The 19,092-nt window shown below is 38.4% G+C and overlaps 1 protein-coding gene across 2 annotated transcripts; it reads left to right on the top strand.

Moving 5' to 3' along the window:
• Positions 1-5,271: 5,271 nt before the first annotated feature.
• On the top strand, positions 5,272-17,776 carry fez1 (fasciculation and elongation protein zeta 1 (zygin I)). 2 transcript variants are annotated; one of them, XM_058412115.1, is made up of 10 exons: positions 5,272-5,566; positions 7,945-8,311; positions 10,944-11,043; positions 12,350-12,436; positions 13,005-13,173; positions 13,699-13,973; positions 15,355-15,435; positions 15,568-15,643; positions 16,658-16,723; positions 16,875-17,776. In XM_058412115.1, the coding sequence occupies exons 2-10, from the start codon at positions 7,995-7,997 to the stop codon at positions 16,889-16,891; spliced, it is 1,188 nt and encodes a 395-aa protein (XP_058268098.1). In that variant the 5' UTR covers positions 5,272-5,566; positions 7,945-7,994; the 3' UTR covers positions 16,892-17,776. The 2 variants fall into 2 exon arrangements, with proteins under 2 accessions (XP_058268098.1, XP_058268099.1); XM_058412116.1 differs by having other exon boundaries at positions 7,928-8,311.
• Positions 17,777-19,092: the final 1,316 nt, after the last annotated feature.

Here is a 19,092-nt window from a genome sequence, read left to right as displayed (position 1 = left end):
ACATTCATACTGGTCAACTAGGTCACCGAGTAAGGGTATGATGTGTCTAAAACTCATGGGGCAAAAAAATGGATCATAAAATAAGCTGTCGTTATTAATTTCAGTTGATGTCATTTTTAAATGCTGAATGTTATAATCATCTGGAAATAGAAATCGGATCCATTGCACAGATTCATGCATTGTTGATTTGTGCTATATTGAAAATGTGTCAGATTGTGACACCACTACAACCCTCTGGATAGCATAACATTATGACCACCTGCCTAATATTGTGTTGCTCCCCCTTTTGCTGCCAAAACAGCCCTGACCCGTCAAGGCATGGACTCCACTAGATCCCTGAAGACATGCTGTGGGATCTGGCACCCAGATGTTAGCAGCAGATCCTTCAAGCCCTGTAGGTTGTAACTTACATGACTTAAAGGATACCTTTGATAGATACTGACCACTGCAGACCGGGAACACCCCACAAAAGAGCTGCAATTTCTTGTCAAACTCACTTAAATGCTTACACTTGCCCATTTTTCCTGCTTCTAACACATCAACTTTGAGGACAAAATGTTCACTTGCTGCCTAATATATCCCACCCACTAACAGGTGCCATGATGAGATAATCAGTCTTATTCACTTCACTAGTCAGTGCTTATAATGTTATGGCTGATCGGTGTATGTTTAGCCAAAAGATTTTGACTGACAGACACAAATCACACTAACCAATCAAAAATATTTGAAGATTTTCATACAGTTTCATAAAGTTTAAAAAACAGAGCAGCCTCTGATCTACATCACCTTATCCAGTCTGACTTTTTCCTCCAGTGAAGGGCTTGCACATGCTTGAAATTCTTTTGTCACATTTCTGGTTTGTCTTTTATTTAATTAAACCCACAAGCATTCGATGCACATGTTCTGAATATTTTTACAATAATACAAGAGCCTCAGAAAGATATTTTCTCCCAGATGAAGAAAAACGAGTGCAAGAAGGTGGTAGAACGAAAATATTTTATATTCTTTTCTTTTCAAAATGTTCATTACATACATAACGTACTACAATATCACAACGTACATGGAATACCGAAAGTCGTTAGTTTAACAATATATAATTTCTTTTCACATTTTCAGAGTTCTAAAAGTTATGTAAAATGCAGATTTCCTCCTTTTAGAAGTGGGGATACATGTAGTTTGTCTGGATAACCACTAGAGGGCAGTAGCACTATCCTGTTTGGAACTAGCCTGTGTGTTTTCCTCAGTCGTTTACTGCAGTGTATTAGCCTGGAGAATCATAAAATCATAATTCTATAAATCATACAATTTTCTATTCTACTCTGTAGTAACAAATAAGCATCTTCTATTATTATTATTATTATTATTATTATTATTATTATTATTAACATATTACAACAACAACAACAACAACAACAACAACAACAACAATAATAATAATAATAATAATAATAATAATAATAATTATTATTATTATTATTATTATCAATATGATTGTTATTATCAATATGATTGGGGGGTATAGTGACTTTGCCACACACCTCCTTAGAGGTTCGATTCCCGCTTCTGCCCTGAGTGTAACCATCACCACCATACCCCCTGGGGTCCGGTTGGGATTTCTCTAGTAGGGCGGCTGGCATCTCTAAATTGTCAGGAGTGTGTGTGTGTGTGTGTGTTTGTGCCCATGATGGTTAGCACTCCATCCGTGGTGTCCTGCACCCTGCACAGTCCCTTGGGTGAAGCTCCAGGTTCCCCATGAACCTTTGTAGAATAAGATGTACATAACATGTATTATTATTATTATTATTATTATTATTATTATTATTATTATTATTATTATTATTATTATTATTATTATTATTATGGTGGTGGTGGTGCTTCAGGTGTCATTGCCACCTCAGATTGCAAAGGTCTCTGGTATTATCCTGGGATTAACCCTGCATGTGAGTTTCATCTCCAGTTTCCAGTTCTCCAGTTACCGCTCACCTCCAGAAACATGGCAGTAGGTGGGTTGTTTACACTAACTTGTCCTTGGTGTAAATTGAATGAGTCAGGGAATGTGTATTCATGGTGCCCTGTACTTGACTCAGATCACATCAAGGGTGTATTCCTCCCTATTTTGTTGATGTTGTTTACATGTACACCATCACCTGAGTGTGAACAGGTACATGCAGGTATTTCTCACTAGTGATCTGTAATACTGTACAGTGTGAATCATATTCCATTTGTGATATCCTCTTCAGGCTGGATGGCTATAACAACATGTTTTGAAAGGCATGTAGTTATATGATGTCTGCATTTCAGCAGCGGGAGAGCAGTATTGATCAGAACGTGAGTGCTGCTGACAACTCTGTTTTTTAGACTGAAGGCTGAAGAAGCAAGAAGAGCAGCTGCTCTCAGTATTGATCACAACCAGGAGAGAGTTGAATGCTGCTGAATGAAAGGCTGACCTGAAGCTCCAGTAATGCTGCACGAAAGGTCTGTATTATATACTACAGATTGGATTGTCCATGTGGAACTTTTTCAAAAGTATGCTAGGTGTTGAAGCAATCCAATCAATTCATCAAGGCTAGTTTAACTCAAAGGAAAAAAAAGATACTCCAAGAAATAAATTTTTTCCAAAGATCTGAGCCCATTACAAATAGAGTAGTATAAATGGACAGCAGTAGATGTACACTCAATTAAAAAAAATATATAATAGACATAAACTGAGTGTTAAGGTGAAAAAAGACGAGCAAAGCCCCTATACAAGCATGACATATATCAGTTAGAAGTAAAAGCTTCTGAGCCAAGAATTCTGTAATGATGATGTCACTAACTCTTTACACAAAGCTATTAGTGTGTGGAGACAGGCTTTTCAATTCTAACCAAAGAAACCACCTCAAGTGCAGTCCTCAGTGTTGCTGTCAGGTTGTTATAGCAACAGTGGCCTCTCCGTCATTCAGACTCTATTTTGACTGTGTTGTAGCGTGTGTGTGTGTGTGTGTGTGTGTGTGTGTGTGTGTGGTGGGGGGCCTGTCCCTATTTAGCAAAATCAGGTCATCACTGTTTGTCCTTGAAGATGCTGGCTGATTTCTCCCACTCTATTCCGTATGTAGTGAAGGCAGTAAACAGTTCTTCGTGTGATGGAGCTGGGAATTTTAAACTGACATGCATTTTATCCATTTAGCATTTTGACTCTATTAATTATCAAAATGCTGTTTCTGGTTTGATTTCTTTGCACAAATGTTTAAATAACCCAAAACACCTCAGGGGAAGGTTTAATCATAGTTCCTTTACTTGGAACACATTTCCTTCAGTTCCACAGCACTATATTGAGTTATTTTCGCATTTGAAAGTGATTTGGAACATACAAGTTAATTTGGAGTCTCTTAAAATGCCATAGAGTCACTGTCAAATGTAATCACATTTAAAGTTACCTATTGTTATTATGTTATTCCATGGGTCCATGTGGAAATGGCACTGTGACAGAGTAAAACTATAAAATGAAAAAATTGTATAGATTTTATTTATTCCCGTCTCTCCACACAGACACACACACACACACACACACAGCATCATGTATAACTGCATTTGTGTGTCAAGGCAATATACTAATAAAATGGATGCTTATAATTGATCAGGGAATTAGGGTAAGGTGCAGTAGTTCACCTCTATGGAGGGAAAAGTCTGCAACCTTTCATGTTATAAATGAACCCACTGTAGATTCTGAACACATTCTCCTTATAGTGAGGATTTGAGGCGACTTTATATCTAATGTGTCAGGTAAGATCCTAATCTAGAAAACATGCACGGTTGTCTGCAAACACACAAACGTATACCGAGACATGGAGCTATTCAGTTATAATTAGTGAGGGCTGGAGGTGATGTTAGATCTATAAACTCAGCAGTATCAATATCCTGACATTGAAACTATTCAGGTTGAGCCATGCATCATATCATGAGGTCTCATCTGTTACACACAGATAGTTACCCACAAATGCTTGAAGGCAGTGTTACCTTAGAATACCAAACATGTTAATGGGAAATGTTGCAGCCCTTTCATTTAAACAACATGAAGCCATTTGGATCCGGCTTAAGAGGTGTCTCAGTCTGTTCCTATGACTGACAAGCTTACACGAATCTAAAGCCAAATCAGCCCTGGTCTCACTTCTTCATACCATTCTGTGTATTTTTCTTTCAACCACTGGTGATACTGTTGCACTTGGTTCCACAAAAGTCCAAAATAATCCACGTTGAGACATTTGATAACAGCAGGTATGCTGATGTGGATGCTAAACAAAAGGAAACCTGATGTCACACTGATGTCATAGTTACAGTATATCAGTGATAGATATTTATACAAGCTTTCACTGGATGTGTTTCTTCAGGCTTTGGATTGTCTGCAATTGTCCATGTATGTAGGGGTGCATCTGTGTGATTGTGCTTATCAAGGAGTTCAGTCAAGGGATAAGAGCAAAGACTATGAGAGAGAGGCTCCATAAATGTACATGCTGTATGTGTGTGTGTGTGTAAATATGTGTGTGTGAGGCAGAAGAGAGGAGGGGTTTTGATGTGTATGAAAGTGCAAGGACTCTTTATGCCCCGTCGCTTTATATTAGCTGCCAAACTAAACTATGCACCCGGAGGTTTATGACTGTATTTATAGTCTTGTAGGTTAATATGGAACTTTTTTGACCTATTAGTTTGTTTGTTTGTTTGTTTTTTTAAATAAAATTTGTCAGAATTGAAATTATTTATTTATTGATGTTGGTCCAATCATGAAGATTTTTTTTTGATAAGACTTATGCCACCTTTTTACAATTTTCTATTACATTTTAAATATGCTAATGTATTTTTTAAGATCGTTTTGTCTTTCTGTTTGTTTCTGTTAATAAAATCATTTTGATTTGTAAGTGAAAATGCTAGCCTGTATACGTGAGTTTCAAGCCACTGTGTTGTAAATCTGGGCCTTTGAGTGGTACTGAGAACAGGGAAGAAGCAGAAGAAGAAGAAGAAGAAGAAGGGTTCTGTCATCACCCTGGCACATGGCAAGTGACAAAAGAGAGGAAGGTGTGAATGAAGCCCTGCAGCATCCCTCCCTCCGTTCCCTCATTCCTCTTTCATGAATATAGAGGCCTTTCTGCTGGGATAGAACGAGATAAGCCATAAGGGGGGGGGTGGAAGGGTGGAGGCGTGGACAAAATGAGCGAATGAGGTGGATGAGGAGAGCAGCAGATTGAGGAGGGGTGGAGGAGGGGAAATGATGGGATGTCGGTTGCCGTGGCAATGCGCAGGCTCTGTGAAGAGACTAAGGCTACTGCTGCCCTACCACTGCTTACTGATCAGGAGACGAGCGCCTGTGCTTCTACTAGCTTACACTGAACAACAGTGGCTTGAGAAAGAGAGACAGCACAGCCATTGTGAGAGTTGCTTTCTCTCTGTGTGAGGGACAGAGAAATGAACGTGTGCACCACCACTGATCATGCAGGGGATTTGCTGATGCTAGTGCGGTTCTGACCTGCTCGGACTAGGAGGGGCTTTCTCCAGTCTCCATCCTGCTACACAACAGCTAGAGCTTCGACTGCAGGTAAATACTCTCTCCTCTATTCCCAATCCCATTGTTTTCCCACCGTCTTCCTCTCTAGGGAATATGTAACATTGATCTTCATCAATTCTCGGTTTCATCCCTTCTTCTTTTTCACCAGCTTCCTTCCTGTGTCATCTTTAGATTCCCTTCATACTATTATTTTTAAATTTATCTCCATATGTTGTTTTTTTTCCCCTAACAGTATAGTGTACATATATAAACAACGTCTTAGCTAGGATCTCTGGCTTGTTAGAATTTGACTGTGTTCATTCTCTTCAGCATTGTGTTTTGATTGGTCTGGTGGCTTGGATTTAGTCAGTCATGTTTTTTTTCCCAGCCGTCTCGTGCCGCCATATTTTTTCCTCCGCTTGATTCTCGTGGCCTATTATGTTCTTCCTGTACATGGCAGGTGTATGGAAGGATACAGAATCTGTTGACACTCTGTATTAGCAAATGAATATGCTATATAACACAGTAATAATATATTTATTAACATGTAACTAAGTTAGATCCTTGTGAATAATAATATTCTGTTTTATTGTAGCAGGAATTTTATAATGGATCATGTTTTTGTGTTGAGTTGACCCCCCTAATTCCATAACATTTTCTTCATTTCACTCTTTTTGAAAAACATTTTATTCAATTATTATTATTATTATTATTATTATTATTATTATTATTATTATTATTATTATTATTACACAATGATACTTCTCAGTCAGAGTGAATCAGGGTCAGCTGCTTGTCACCATGTCACCGCAACCTCTGCTTCAGTTCACTGACTTTTATTTTAATGTGCCGTTGTTGTGTTAGGGGCTTTAGGCATGGAAATAGAGAGAGACATATCCCAGAGGAATGTAGACTTGGGTAGATAGGAAGGTCAAAGCCTTAGTTCTAATATCACCTTGTACTGTAAAAAAAAACAATGAATCATCTGATGTCCTTTTGCTGAGTAATTGTTTGGAAGGAAAGACATAGGCAAGGGATATTAATGTTTATAGGGACATGATATTCATAAGCACAAGATAATGTGGTCTAAGTGTGGCCTAAGACTTATTTACAAACAGACACAATTTTATTATTCTGTTTGGCCGATACTTTTCCTTCTTTCAAGAAATAAATGTCTGAAATATATTTGAAAAAAATTTAATAAAAATGTAATGAGAAAATTTGAAGCTTGAAATGACTAAAAATATGGAGAGATAGGCTTAATAATATTTTATTCATTTCAAACTCCAGAGAAATATTTGTTGAATTTCTCTATATTGAAGATGTTCTTACTACAGTCTATTTTTCTTTGCAGTAAACGTCTATAGAATCATCTCTAATGTTTCCTAGCTTTTATATTGTCACAGTCTCATGTTTGCTCACTGGGCAAAAGTTATCCGGGAATGTACCTAGTACTTCCCCGACGATCATTCAGACACATAGAGCCATGGATGACGCACTGCAGAACACATATGTGTCAGTTTTGTGTGCTCTTCCACTGCTTATCTGGCAAGATATAGTCCTGAATCTAATCCATATTCAGTAAAACTTTTCATGTCATGTGGTCATGCCGTGATAATGCTCATGAAAAATCCAATAGAACTGTGCATATGTTAGCTTTCCTTTTGTTTAAAGAACATAGCTTTAGTTCTGCATAATCACCTTCTGCTAGAGTGTGTCCCTGAGTCCCAGAGTTCATCACTGAGTTTCCCCTGTAGTCCAGATGATTTAATCAAGGTATGAATAAAAGAAATATATATATATACTACAAAGGGCTTTTTAGAGTAGAGAATCTTGCTTTGTTTGCATTATGTTGTTCATTTCAAAATGATTTGGGCTGTAGATGCGTTATATATTTCACACATTTTTGTAGTGTATTCGCTTTAATTTTCAATGTTTATTATCACAGCATTCATTAGAGATTTAGAAGGATTCCGATTTGAGTTCGTTAGCTATAGAAGGTGCTGTGACTGACACCTTTCACAAGCTGTGTTGAGTTATCATTGTACTATTATGTGTGACGTTATCTCCTTACTTTTGTTAGTGGCGTGTAAGCGGTTGATAAGGTTTTTTTTCTGTGAACCAAAAGGGCCATATTTCAGAACAGCTCGAGACTATTCCGAGGATCGTAAACATATAATCAATACTGCAGACTCATTGTTGTGATCTATGGACAATAGAAGCAATTAGAATGTGTGCATAAATAATGTGTTACATTTGCACTTCAAATGCCTTCCCTCTGAGCACTAAATTTGTCCTGCTTCTTTAAGTGCTTCCCAAACAAAACTTTAATGGAAGTCTAAAGGTATTTATTTATTTATTTATTTATCTGTTTGTTTGTTTGTTTGTTTTTGTGGTACAAAAATGAATAAGCCCTATGTTTTGGTCAGGGCTGTGATTGAACAGATCTTTAAGTGGCCGTGTGAGTGTGGGCAGAAGTATGGAGGCTCCGCTTGTCTGTCTCGATGAGGAGTTTGAGGATCTCCGGCCGTGCAAGATGGAGGAACTGGAACCAGAACCGGCACCTCTCCGACCTTACGGGACCATTCCTCTGGCTCCACTGTGCCGGGAGGACTTCTCTGAGCTGGAGAACTTCTCAGAGATGATGAGCTTTAAGTCCATGGAGGACCTGGTGAACGAGTTCGACGAGAAGCTGAACGTGTGCTTTCATAACTACAACACCAAGACAGAAGGCCTGGCTCCGGTACGCAATCAGTTACATGCTGAGGAGGATGAGGAGCGGCTGCAGGATGAAGAGTGAGTGTGTGGTTTAGTGTCTGTTATTTTATTTTTTTAAAAAGTTGAATATTATAGTACAGTAAAAAATATTATAAGCACATGTGTGATGTCTTCATCATCTAGGGAGTACATCATCATCTGTGGGTATATGTCTGTGTGTGTACAATCCTGAAACATTTTAATTTCGTAAACCTTACTAATTATAAATCTATAAATATAGCACATTGGTGTAGAGGTGCTTGTGAATGTGTCATTTGACCCAAACTCACAGAGGGAAATTCTGAATATGTATGAATGTGGTGTATCAATAACAGCATCAGTGAGAACTGAGAAGTTGGCTGTTTTCTGAATTTACACTTTGTCAGCAAAAAAAGGTAATGGAAAATCTATAAAATGATAGATCACCTCCTTATTTTTTTCCCATAGTACAGCATGCTTTCCCAAGCACTGTATCAACAGAGATGCTTACTGCATAGCATCTTGTTCCTCTATTTAGCCAGATGATTGATACTTAGTTCTGATACCGCTCAGTAATCTCATCCTAGTTTATAGACTTCTCAGAGCTTCGACCATATGTTCATGTCACTGGGAATTGCAGTTGTTAAGCGCAGAAGGCTTGTTTGAAGGCTTATTGAGCTCTGAGTCAGTTTTTGGCCCACATGTACCAGTTTTACTCGGAAGGCTCCTGTTGTGATGTGTTGTTCTTCCCTGTGGCTCCTGTTCTTGGCCTGAATCAGTCACACACAAATCTGTGCCTGTTTTTTTTTTTTTTTTTTTAATTCAGCACCAAGCATGCTATCTCTCTCTCTGGACTAGAGCGGACTTTAAAAAAACAGCACATTACTCACTATTTGCTAAATTGGAGAATCAGTAGCATTATGCAGGAAATAACCCGTAGGCAGGCCTGAGAACAGACACCACACTTCTTCCCATCTACACACACCTTCATAGCTGCATATGAACTCTTCATATCATGATCCTTGCTCGAGTTCTTCTGAGCTACACCATTTCTTGAGAACCATCGTTTACTGTTCGGTTGATTAGATCATTCTGATAACATCAGCTTAGTGCATCTTAGCTTCAAGATGCAATGCATACACTGTAAAAAAAAAAAAAAAGATCTTATTTTGCACAAAGATTTATGAGGTCCTTGATCAGCAATTCTTAATTCAAACACTTGGTATATACTGTAAGCCTCCTGACTTGAATCTTCTGTAGCGTTGTGTAGCAGTTAAGGATTAAATTTGGGGGAACAAAGCTGTTTTGTTTATGATTGTAGGCTTTCTAGATTTGAGTTTTTTTGAAACACTACATAACTAGAACAACAAATATGCTTAAATATGAACCAAATCAGGACACATATTTAATGGATAAATCAACTGAGATGATGACTGACCAAAAACAGTCTAGCTTCAGCATTTTTAATGGTCGATTTATGTCAGGACAGATTAGCCCACTAATGTACATCTACGGGCGTGTCTGGTCTGTCGGTGCTGAGCAGGAACACAGTGGGCCATTACTACATCTCCTCTCCACACGCATACACTCACTTTCATTAGATTACTTCCATCTATTTCACATTGCTGAAAAACTGATTCGCTGCTTTATTTTCCTCAGTGATGAAATATATTTGTGTATGATAGCAGCGGCCTTATTTGCTCTTTATTTTCAAGTGCATGTTAGCTTTAACAGCTCAGATGTAGGGGAAAGATCATGAGCACTATCGCACTGGGTGGAACACTATCTAATAACTAAACAATCTGACTCTCATATCAACGGAAGTGACATTAACTAGCCTAATGTTCATGAGAAGGAGCAAGCTAGAGACAGGCTGATTGTGTAGACACAAGTTATGATGCATTGGTGGATAATTGGCAAGTTAGTCTTGATTCAATATAAATGGATGTTTCTGTAACACATAATTATTTTGATTTATAATTGTTCAAATTTTAATTGTTTAGTAATTTGGTAATTGGTGATAATCACTCCAAAAAACCCAGAGTTTATTTTTTTAAATAGCCAAGATAGGAAGGAGCTGTGAAGCTAAGCTGGGTCAGTCTGAATTACAGAGGCTAGAGTTAGTATGATTCTAATAAATCACACTAATTTAATATATATTCTGCATCATGGCTTCAAACATAAAAGGTATACGTATAATGAACACCTAAAGTAATGCTCTAGTACTAGTAATCGTTTTTTAGTGTGATTTTCTGGCACGACAAATTATTTTTAGAGAGTGAAGATTTGTTTGTTGTGGCTGGAGATTCATCAGCTGCTTTCACACGTTATGGACAGACAGTAGAACAGTACCAGTACCCGTTTGTCCCTGTTGTGGTGTCCCAGTGGCCTTTTGTGAGGCTGTGAGTTTGTGTGATTGTGAATGAGGGTTTGTTTGCTCTCGGACTAATTATTCTGCAGTATTGATACTGTATGGACAGATGCATTCTTTGGAAAACTTTGTCATCCAGTCTGTTAGGTAAATGTACAATAGATAATAGAGGTGATGACAAAATTTGCCGAAAAGCTATGTTTCATATTATTAATATTAATTTAACATAAGAAAAAATGTTTGAGGCCACATTTCTCCACATACATGTTGTGTGTTTAATGGTTGGTTTGTGTATATAATCGTTTGTGTTTGTGTTTGCAGTGTATGGGACGCTCTGACTGATAACTATCTCCCGTCCTCTGTGTCCAGCTGGGATGGTCCAAATTCAGAGACGCTCAATGGCAACCTTTCAGATGATGAAGTAAGGAGAGTAATAAACGAGCTCTGGTCATTTCTTCTAATAAAGTATTATATTTACTGAAAACATAAATATATATATATATATATATATATACACTATATTGGCAAAAGGCAAAGGTTTTGGGACACCTCTCCAAATCACTGAATTCAAGTGTTGTTTTTCAGGGGTTGGGCTTGGCTCCTTAGTTCCAGTAAAAAGAAATCTTAATGCTTCAGCATACCAAGATATTTTGGACAATTTTATACTCCAAACTTTGTGGGAACAGTTTGGGGATGACTCCTTCCTGTTCCAACATGACTGCACACCAGTGCACAAAGCAAGGTCCATAAAGACATGGATGAGTGAGTTTCGTGTGGAGGAACTTGACTGGCCTCCACTTCAACCTGATAGAACACCTTTGGGATGAATTAGAGCAGAGACTGTGAGCCAGGCCTTCTCAACCAACATCAATGCCTGACCTCACAAATGCAGTTCTAATGGAATGGTCAAAAATTCCCATAAACACACTCCTAAACCTTGTTGAAGCCTTCCCAGAAGAGTTGAAGCTGTTATAGCTGCAAATGGTGGGCTAACTCCATATTAAATTCATGTGCATGTACAAGCAGACATCCCAAAACTTTTGGCAATGTAGTGTACAGTATGTATATTTATGTGTATATAATGTACTCCTGCTTTAAGAAGTCTGATGGTATTACCCAAAAATCCTCAAATATCTCCCTAAATATAAAGATCATTAACACCATTAGTATTCAAAAAATGTCTCAAAGAAAACATTTGCTATTTCTTTCACTCTCTCTCTTGCTTTGGAATTGAAACAAAGCCTTGCCTTGTCTTCTGCACCAGACATATTCTGTTCAGAGACATAATAACAAGCAGCAGTGTGACTTTAAGTGCTCAGAGTCTTGCGTCAGCACCAGACATGATTTTGAGCAGAATGACAGCTTGATTGTGTTTTTGCTCTTAGGTCTGGTTTCTTTTTTATTATTATTATTATTTCAATTGTCAGGCAAAGTCAAATCATTAGAACCTGAAGGAAGTGTAGATGAATAGTTATTTAGTCTACATCTGTGACACATTGAGTGCTTAGAAAGCTGTCCATTTACAACAGTTCAGCAAATTTTAAAAAGACCTTCCATTAGGCGCCATTCTTCAAGACTGTAGCTGAAATGTTCGGCAGCGCTCGGAATAATGTAGAGTCATTTGCCCTTCCACACTGCCATTTGTCACGTGTCAGGATGACGTTAATACTAGCAGACTTGAGCCGAGCGTTGTCATAACAACCATGCTTCTAACCTCCTTTTTATAGATACACGAAAAAGAGGAGGAGGAGATGAATGAGAAGAACGAAAATGCCAACTGTCTGACTGAAGAACCTCTCATCACAGCTGACCAGGTGAGACTCTGCCTCCATTAAATACTTCCTGATGTCCTGATGATGGTTTTATTTATGATACAAGGCCACCAGCTTGATTTATAAGGCAGTGCATTTTCCAAATCATTTCTCCGAACTATATGTGACAACTTTATTTGAGAATTATGTCACTAATAGAGGTGGTTAAGACTTAACAACAGCACTTTAGCCATTAATTGTGTGCTTTATTCTGATGTACATACTGAGTTATCTCTGCTAGCTGAATACATTTGAATAGCAGTCAGTTTGGGAAAGAGGAAATTCATAAGGATTAAATATGTGGAAATAAAGGAGTTGTTTTAACATATTCCTTTGTTTAGTTTAGTTTGTATTAAGTAATATTGAGTGGATCGTAATGATCACTTTAGAATATGTAAAGTTTTGCAAATTATTCAGACTGTCTTGACTTATTTGCTATAACAATATCTCTAATTCAAGTTTCAGAAATATACTAATACGGTCATTCTAATGCATTTATAATAAATATGCTGTGATGTAAGTGAAATAAAATATATCAGGAAATGTTCTGACTGCAAACTGGTTTTTTTAGGTGATAGAGGAGATTGTTGAGATGATGGAGAACTCTCCTGACCCGGGTGAGACGGAGGAAGAGGAGGAGGAGGAAAGTGGAATCTCCTCCCCTAAGACTAACCCCTCTCTCCTGGAGGAGATTCGCATGCTGTCTCAGGCCGCCAACAACAACAACTGCTCTTATGAAGGTCACACTTCATCTCTGATATCATCATGGCTGTGCACAATAAAAAACCTTCTTGTGTTTTAAATCAAATGAGCCAAGTCCAGTTTGTGTTTACAGTATGTCGCTAGCTTCTAACAAAGCTGGCTATATCAGCTTGCTTTATAAAATATGCAGATTTGTGTAGTAATAGTGCATAAGCATAATAATCAATAAGCGTTCATGTTCCTGTAACATCTAAAGGCAAGACGTTTATTGTAGACCAAACAGACAAAATGTACCAATTTTATAAACTATTTCTCAGATACAAAGAGCGTATTATCCAAACTGTATATTCCATTAGCTCTTTTCTTCAGGGCTTTTTGTAAACTTAATTCAATCACGTTAACAGACTGAAAACAGACGTATGTATTAGCTCATCACTACATGAAAAATACCGCCCGCTTGTGGCGAAGTGAAGAACCGCGAACCAATTTTCCAGAACTAATAACGTGCATCAATAAATAACCTAAATCTTGTGCTGCACTTAAAAATACATCTTTGTTTTTAGGATTAAGGCTGATGCCGAGCTCGGATCTGCTGGAGCTGCTGGGCCGTGTGGAGATGGCAGTGAGGGAGTACTCGGAGGAACTGGTGGCTCAGTTGGCACGGAGAGACGAGCTGGAGTTTGAGAAGGAGGTGAAGAATACGTTCATCACAGCCCTCATGGAGGTGCAGAACCGGCAGAAGGAACAGCGAGAGCTCAGCAAGCGCCGTCGCAGGGACAAGGCCTTGAGCCTGCAGGGGTCCGGACGCCCCGAGAAGACCGGCAGCATGCCTGTGAAGGTGTGTGTGTGTGTGTGAGAGAGAGAGAGAGAGAGAGAGAGAGAGAATAGTTATTAAGTAGTTTGAAATATAGTTAAATATGTCTACCCTTGGCCTTCACAGAGCATCTGAATTGTATATGTTGTATTGATAGTATTTTTTGTAAGTGTGTGAGAGAGAGATTGAGAGTAAGTAAATGAGCTGAGGTGCTTTCTGAAGTCAGACTTGCATTGTCTGTATGTCTCTGCTTAATGGACCTCACATCCATTAACGTGAACTGCACTTAGCATTTACAGGAAGAGCAGAGGAAGCTTACACAGACTTTCAGCCTCATCATGTGAAGCTTCAGCTCACCCTGACTGCACTGATACTGTAAACAAACCCCTAACATGTTCTAGCTATGGCTGTGTGTCATTTCATAGAGCACCATGTACTTCATAGGTTCACTTTGCTCTCAGAGTTGATTTGGTTTCTGCTTTCTGAGTTTCATTTAACTTTTGATTATTCAAATATTTATGAGTGTTGCATGAGATTAGTTTGTCTGGTTGTAATTTAAAGCAGGATTTCCCAAACGGGGATGGCTATAAGATGGCGAATGCAGTAGTTTCACTTAATCACTACAAGACGTGGCTTAGCAAGTGATAATAAATTAAGTCTAGTCAGATTTATCTACCGTTTCTTATTATAAAATTACAGTTATTCAAATATCTGATTATTCTGCCTATTTCTAGGCATATTTGACTATTTTTAAGCTTAAAAAAATATCCTGCTGTGAGATAATTTTGCATTTTTCAAAAAATCAATGTGTAAAATAATCTTCAGCATACCAAGACATTTTGGACAATTTCACGCTCCCAACTTTGTGGGAACAGTTTGGGGATGACCGCTTCCTGTTCCAACATGACTGCACACCAGTGCACAAAGCAAGGTCCATAAAGACATGCATGAGTGAGTTTGGTGTGGAGGAACTTGACTGACCTGCACAGAGTCCTGACCTCAACCTGATATAACACCTTTGGGATGAATTAGAGCAGAGACTCTGAGCCAGGTCTTCTCGTCCTCACAAATGTGCTTCTAGAGGAATGGTCAAAAATTCCCATAAACACACTCCTAAACCTTGTGGAAAGCCTTCCTAGAAGAGTTGAAGCTGTTATAGCTGTAAAGAGTGGGCCAACTCCATATTACATTCATGTGCATGTAAAGGCAGACGTCCCAGTTTTGGCCTGGCTCACAGTCTCCACCTAAGATTTCTTGCAGTGAAGTTGCTCAAAGTTTTATGTCATAGTAAAGATAATAATATGATGTTTTAGCTTGACGGTGTTCCGTTCACAAACAAGTGATATAAGCAACGAATATATAAAAATATTGAAGAGTGAATTCTTTCATGTCTGACTCTTTGCAGCGATTCAGTATGGAGGGTCTGTCTAACATCCTGCAGACGGGGATCAGACAGACATTTGGAAACTCAGGGATGGACAGACAGGTGTGGAAACATTGCAATGTTACAGTGTGTGTGTGTGTGTGTGTGTGAGTTGCAAACATGATAGTATACATGCAATTCTGTGGATTGAAGATTTCTCTCAGCATGATCTTTGTATTTATCTGCTTTATGCAGTATCTAAACACAGTGATCCCATATGAGAAGAAAGGAGCTGCTCCATCTGTTGAGGAACTCCAAATGCTGACAAAAAGTAAGTGCAAAGCTGATCTGCGAAGTCAACAGCGTGTAGATAGAAATGTGTATTTAAAGGGAACCTCCACCCTGAAACACATGAAATATGTTTAGATTGAAATAGCAGTGTTTCTGATGCTACTGTGTTGCCTGGTGATGACATTTGTTCGTTCTGAGCTCTTTCTTGTGTTTTCGGGAGGAGTTAGCAGTTGCGTGTCACACTGATATCACATTAGTGTTAAGTAATAACAGTCAGGTTTTGTTGTTCCCTCCTCGAAAGAGCGTATTAATGAGAAAATCCAGCCTAGACATAGCAAAGCCAAAAGTTCAACTCAGGCCTAGAATGCATTGCAGTGACAGAGACTCAGCTCAGCTGGTTATATGTATATATATACACATACATATATATATATATATATATATATATATATATATATATATATATATATACACACCAATCAGCCATAACATTATGAGCAGTGAGAGGTGAAGTGAATAAGACTGATGATCTCCTCATCATGGCACCTGTTAGTGGGTGGGATATATTAGGCAGCAAGTGAACACATTGTCCTCAAAGTTGATGTTAGAAGCAGGAAAAATGGACAAGCGTAAGGATTTGAGCGAGTTTGACGAAGGGCCAAATTGTGATGGCTAGACCACTGGATCAGAGCATCTCCAAAACTGCAGCTCTTGTGGGGTGTTCCCGGTCTGCAGTGGTCAGTATCTATCAAAAGTATCCTTTAAGTCCTGTAAGTATGCTTTGTCTATTGGAGTCCATGCCTCAATGGGTCTGTTTTGGCAGCAAAAGCGGGACCAAGAAAATATTAGGCAGGTGGTCATAATGTTATGTCTGATTTGTGTATATATAAATATATACACACACAATATGCAAGTTGTACAGGGTAAATATTTTCTGTCTTTAATGCAACATGAAATACAGCATAGAGTGTAAAATACAAAGTAGAATTCAAGACAAATTTGTCATGCATATAACCACTGACAATCTCACCTTTCTCTTCTTCCTCTCCATTAGTCCTTTACGCCATGAAGGAGGACAGTGAGAAAGTCCCCACCCTGCTAACTGACTACATATTAAAAGGTGAACATCATTTCAACATTTTATCAGACGTACTTTTCCCTAATCTGTTTGAGTTAAATATAATGTCTCCTCTTTGGAAATGTTCAAACTAGAACTTTTGCTACACCTTTATGAAAAGTGACTGATTTCTTTTGTTTTTTGTCCTCCTCAGTTCTGTGTCCCACGTAAGCAGCTGTGTGTGCTTTCCTACCTTCGGGGCTGTGAGGAAGGCTGCCTCTCCCTCTCCCTCTCTCTCTCTCTCTCTCTCTCTCTCTCTCTCTCTGTGCTTCAGTCCCAGCTGCATGAGTTCCTTAACCCTATCATCAACAAGGGACCCTTAAAATCTAACCATCCTCCCTCTTTTGCTTAGCTTAATCCAGGTCATCTCACTGTCCCTTCCTGCGCGTGCACATATCCACAAGGCCAGTACAGCAGAGCTCGGTGCTTTCCTATTTTTTTGTATATTTTCCAATGGGCCAAAAGCCATATGGAGCATGCTAGGAGGAAACAGACAACAATAAGAATCCGTTTCCATCATTGATCAGGTATTCTCTATTCCTCTGTCTTTTTTTAAAAGATAAGCCCACATGAGGGCTCTGTGTTTCTTCTTGTCTGTTGAGAGGCGTTCGCAGGTGCATCGAGGGACGTTTGAGCACATTCTTGACAAGTCTGTCCATCTGCCACCTTCTGCTTTTTGCTGTTTCTGTATTGTGGCTTCATCTTAGTAGATAGCATGTTTTAATGTTCGTATTAATGCTAATTTATAGAAAAACACCCACTGATAACCAGAGGCCACTTATTTTATTCTGTTACTTTTCTGACCATGAAGAATTTGTTAAAAAAGAACACTTTTTTTTTTGTTTGTTTGTTTTTTGTTTTAACATTAATCATGTCATTATCACCAGAGAGTACAGTTTCCACCCTGAGTTAGTGTAATTTAGTGTCATCTATGCCATGATATGAGCATATCTTTAATGTATATACTGTATTTCCTGTTTATTATGGGGCATGGAGGAAAGTAAAGTATGGCTGAGACAAAAGTCCAAATAAATGTCAAACCCTGTGTAAAAAATATGTGGTTTACTCTTACGTTCTTCATTGCTGCTCTTGTTGATGCCTGTTCTTGTTACTGTAACAAAAGAAAACCAAAAACAAGATATTTAACATTTCCTAGGATTCAGTCTTCATTTATTTAAAAATGTCAATCCAAATGATCTTCATTTCCACGTCCCATATACATAATAGTTTGAGATGCTAGAAGACAGTGCACCTTATTAAAAGTCAATATATTCCGTTTGTTCTATGTCCATAAAACACTACACGATGAGGTATTTACACTCGTACAAGTGTGTGTTAGATCATCCTTTAAAAAAATACAAAAACATCCTGCAGACAAAAATATAATAAAGTATAATGGTAATATTTGAAGTTGTTTAAAACATTGTGGTTACAATACAATTGCAAGGTTAAAAACACAAGTTCACATACAGCACACGGCATAATTACTTATTAACTTATTAATTCAGCATTCTGTAAAAACTTATGAGGAAAATCTTGGCATATATGGATATAAAGACCTGCCTCCTGCTTGCAGGAAGTTAAATTATTCTAACGTTGCTGTTGATTTATTGAGTTTGTTTTCAACAGTGCTGGAATATAAAAAAAATAAGGTTATTAGTTTGGGAAGAGGAGGCATGGTGGAGCGCCGGTTTGTAAATAGAGAGCGGAGCTGAGGAAAGCAAGTGGTAAGGATCACACACACCTATGCTTAATTATAGCAATGATTGTTCACTGCTGCAGTGAGACGAGATGATAGACTGACGAGAGGGCACGCAGAGCAGTGTGTGTGTGTGTGAGAGTTAGAGAAAGTAGAAAATAATCAGCACTTTGTAAGCCTGCCACCAGCTTCTTCTTTCCATAACCTTCCGAACTCGCTTCACCACACTGTTCTATCTATCCTAAAGGTCTATTTTCTGATAACTGTGCAGTCAGAACACAATAACCGCCCTCCCACCCTCTATTTACAATTTGTGTGCTAATAAATCTAAATATTTGTGTGGTAACGGTTACATATCATTTTAAGCTTTCATTAAAATTAAAAGCATTTCAAATTAACCTCCACCCTGAAACATATTAAATATGCGTAGATTAAAATGTCAATGGTACTGATGGTACTTTGTTGGCTGGTGATGACTTTTCTTCTTTCTGAGATTTTTGTGAGGAGTCACAATAATCATTGTGAAAACTGACCATGCTTTCTGGGTGGGAGCAAATGGTATGTCCTTTCTGCTGTGTCAATCACAGTGACATGATCCAGTTGTGGACATCTGTGAGATCAATTGTGAGCGGTCTGTGGGCGGTGTGCGGTCCTGTGACACTGCCTGAGCAGC

This window comes from Hemibagrus wyckioides, linkage group LG16 (assembly GCF_019097595.1).
Source record: "Hemibagrus wyckioides isolate EC202008001 linkage group LG16, SWU_Hwy_1.0, whole genome shotgun sequence".
Classification (NCBI taxonomy): domain Eukaryota; kingdom Metazoa; phylum Chordata; class Actinopteri; order Siluriformes; family Bagridae; genus Hemibagrus; species Hemibagrus wyckioides.
Note: the sequence above shows the minus strand (reverse complement) of the source record. Positions and strands in the feature narration are given on the sequence as shown.

What these genes read in the sequence shown, in the direction of transcription:
- fez1 (XM_058412115.1), top strand. Translation starts at nt 7,995, where the DNA reads ATGGAGGCTCCGCTTGTCTGTCTCGATGAGGAGTTTGAGGATCTCCGG. An exon ending in GAGCGGCTGCAGGATGAAGA is followed by an intron (nt 8,312 to 10,943) that starts GTGAGTGTGTGG and finishes TTGTGTTTGCAG; the next exon opens with TGTATGGGACGCTCTGACTG. An exon ending in ACTCCAAATGCTGACAAAAA is followed by an intron (nt 15,644 to 16,657) that starts GTAAGTGCAAAG and finishes CCTCTCCATTAG; the next exon opens with TCCTTTACGCCATGAAGGAG.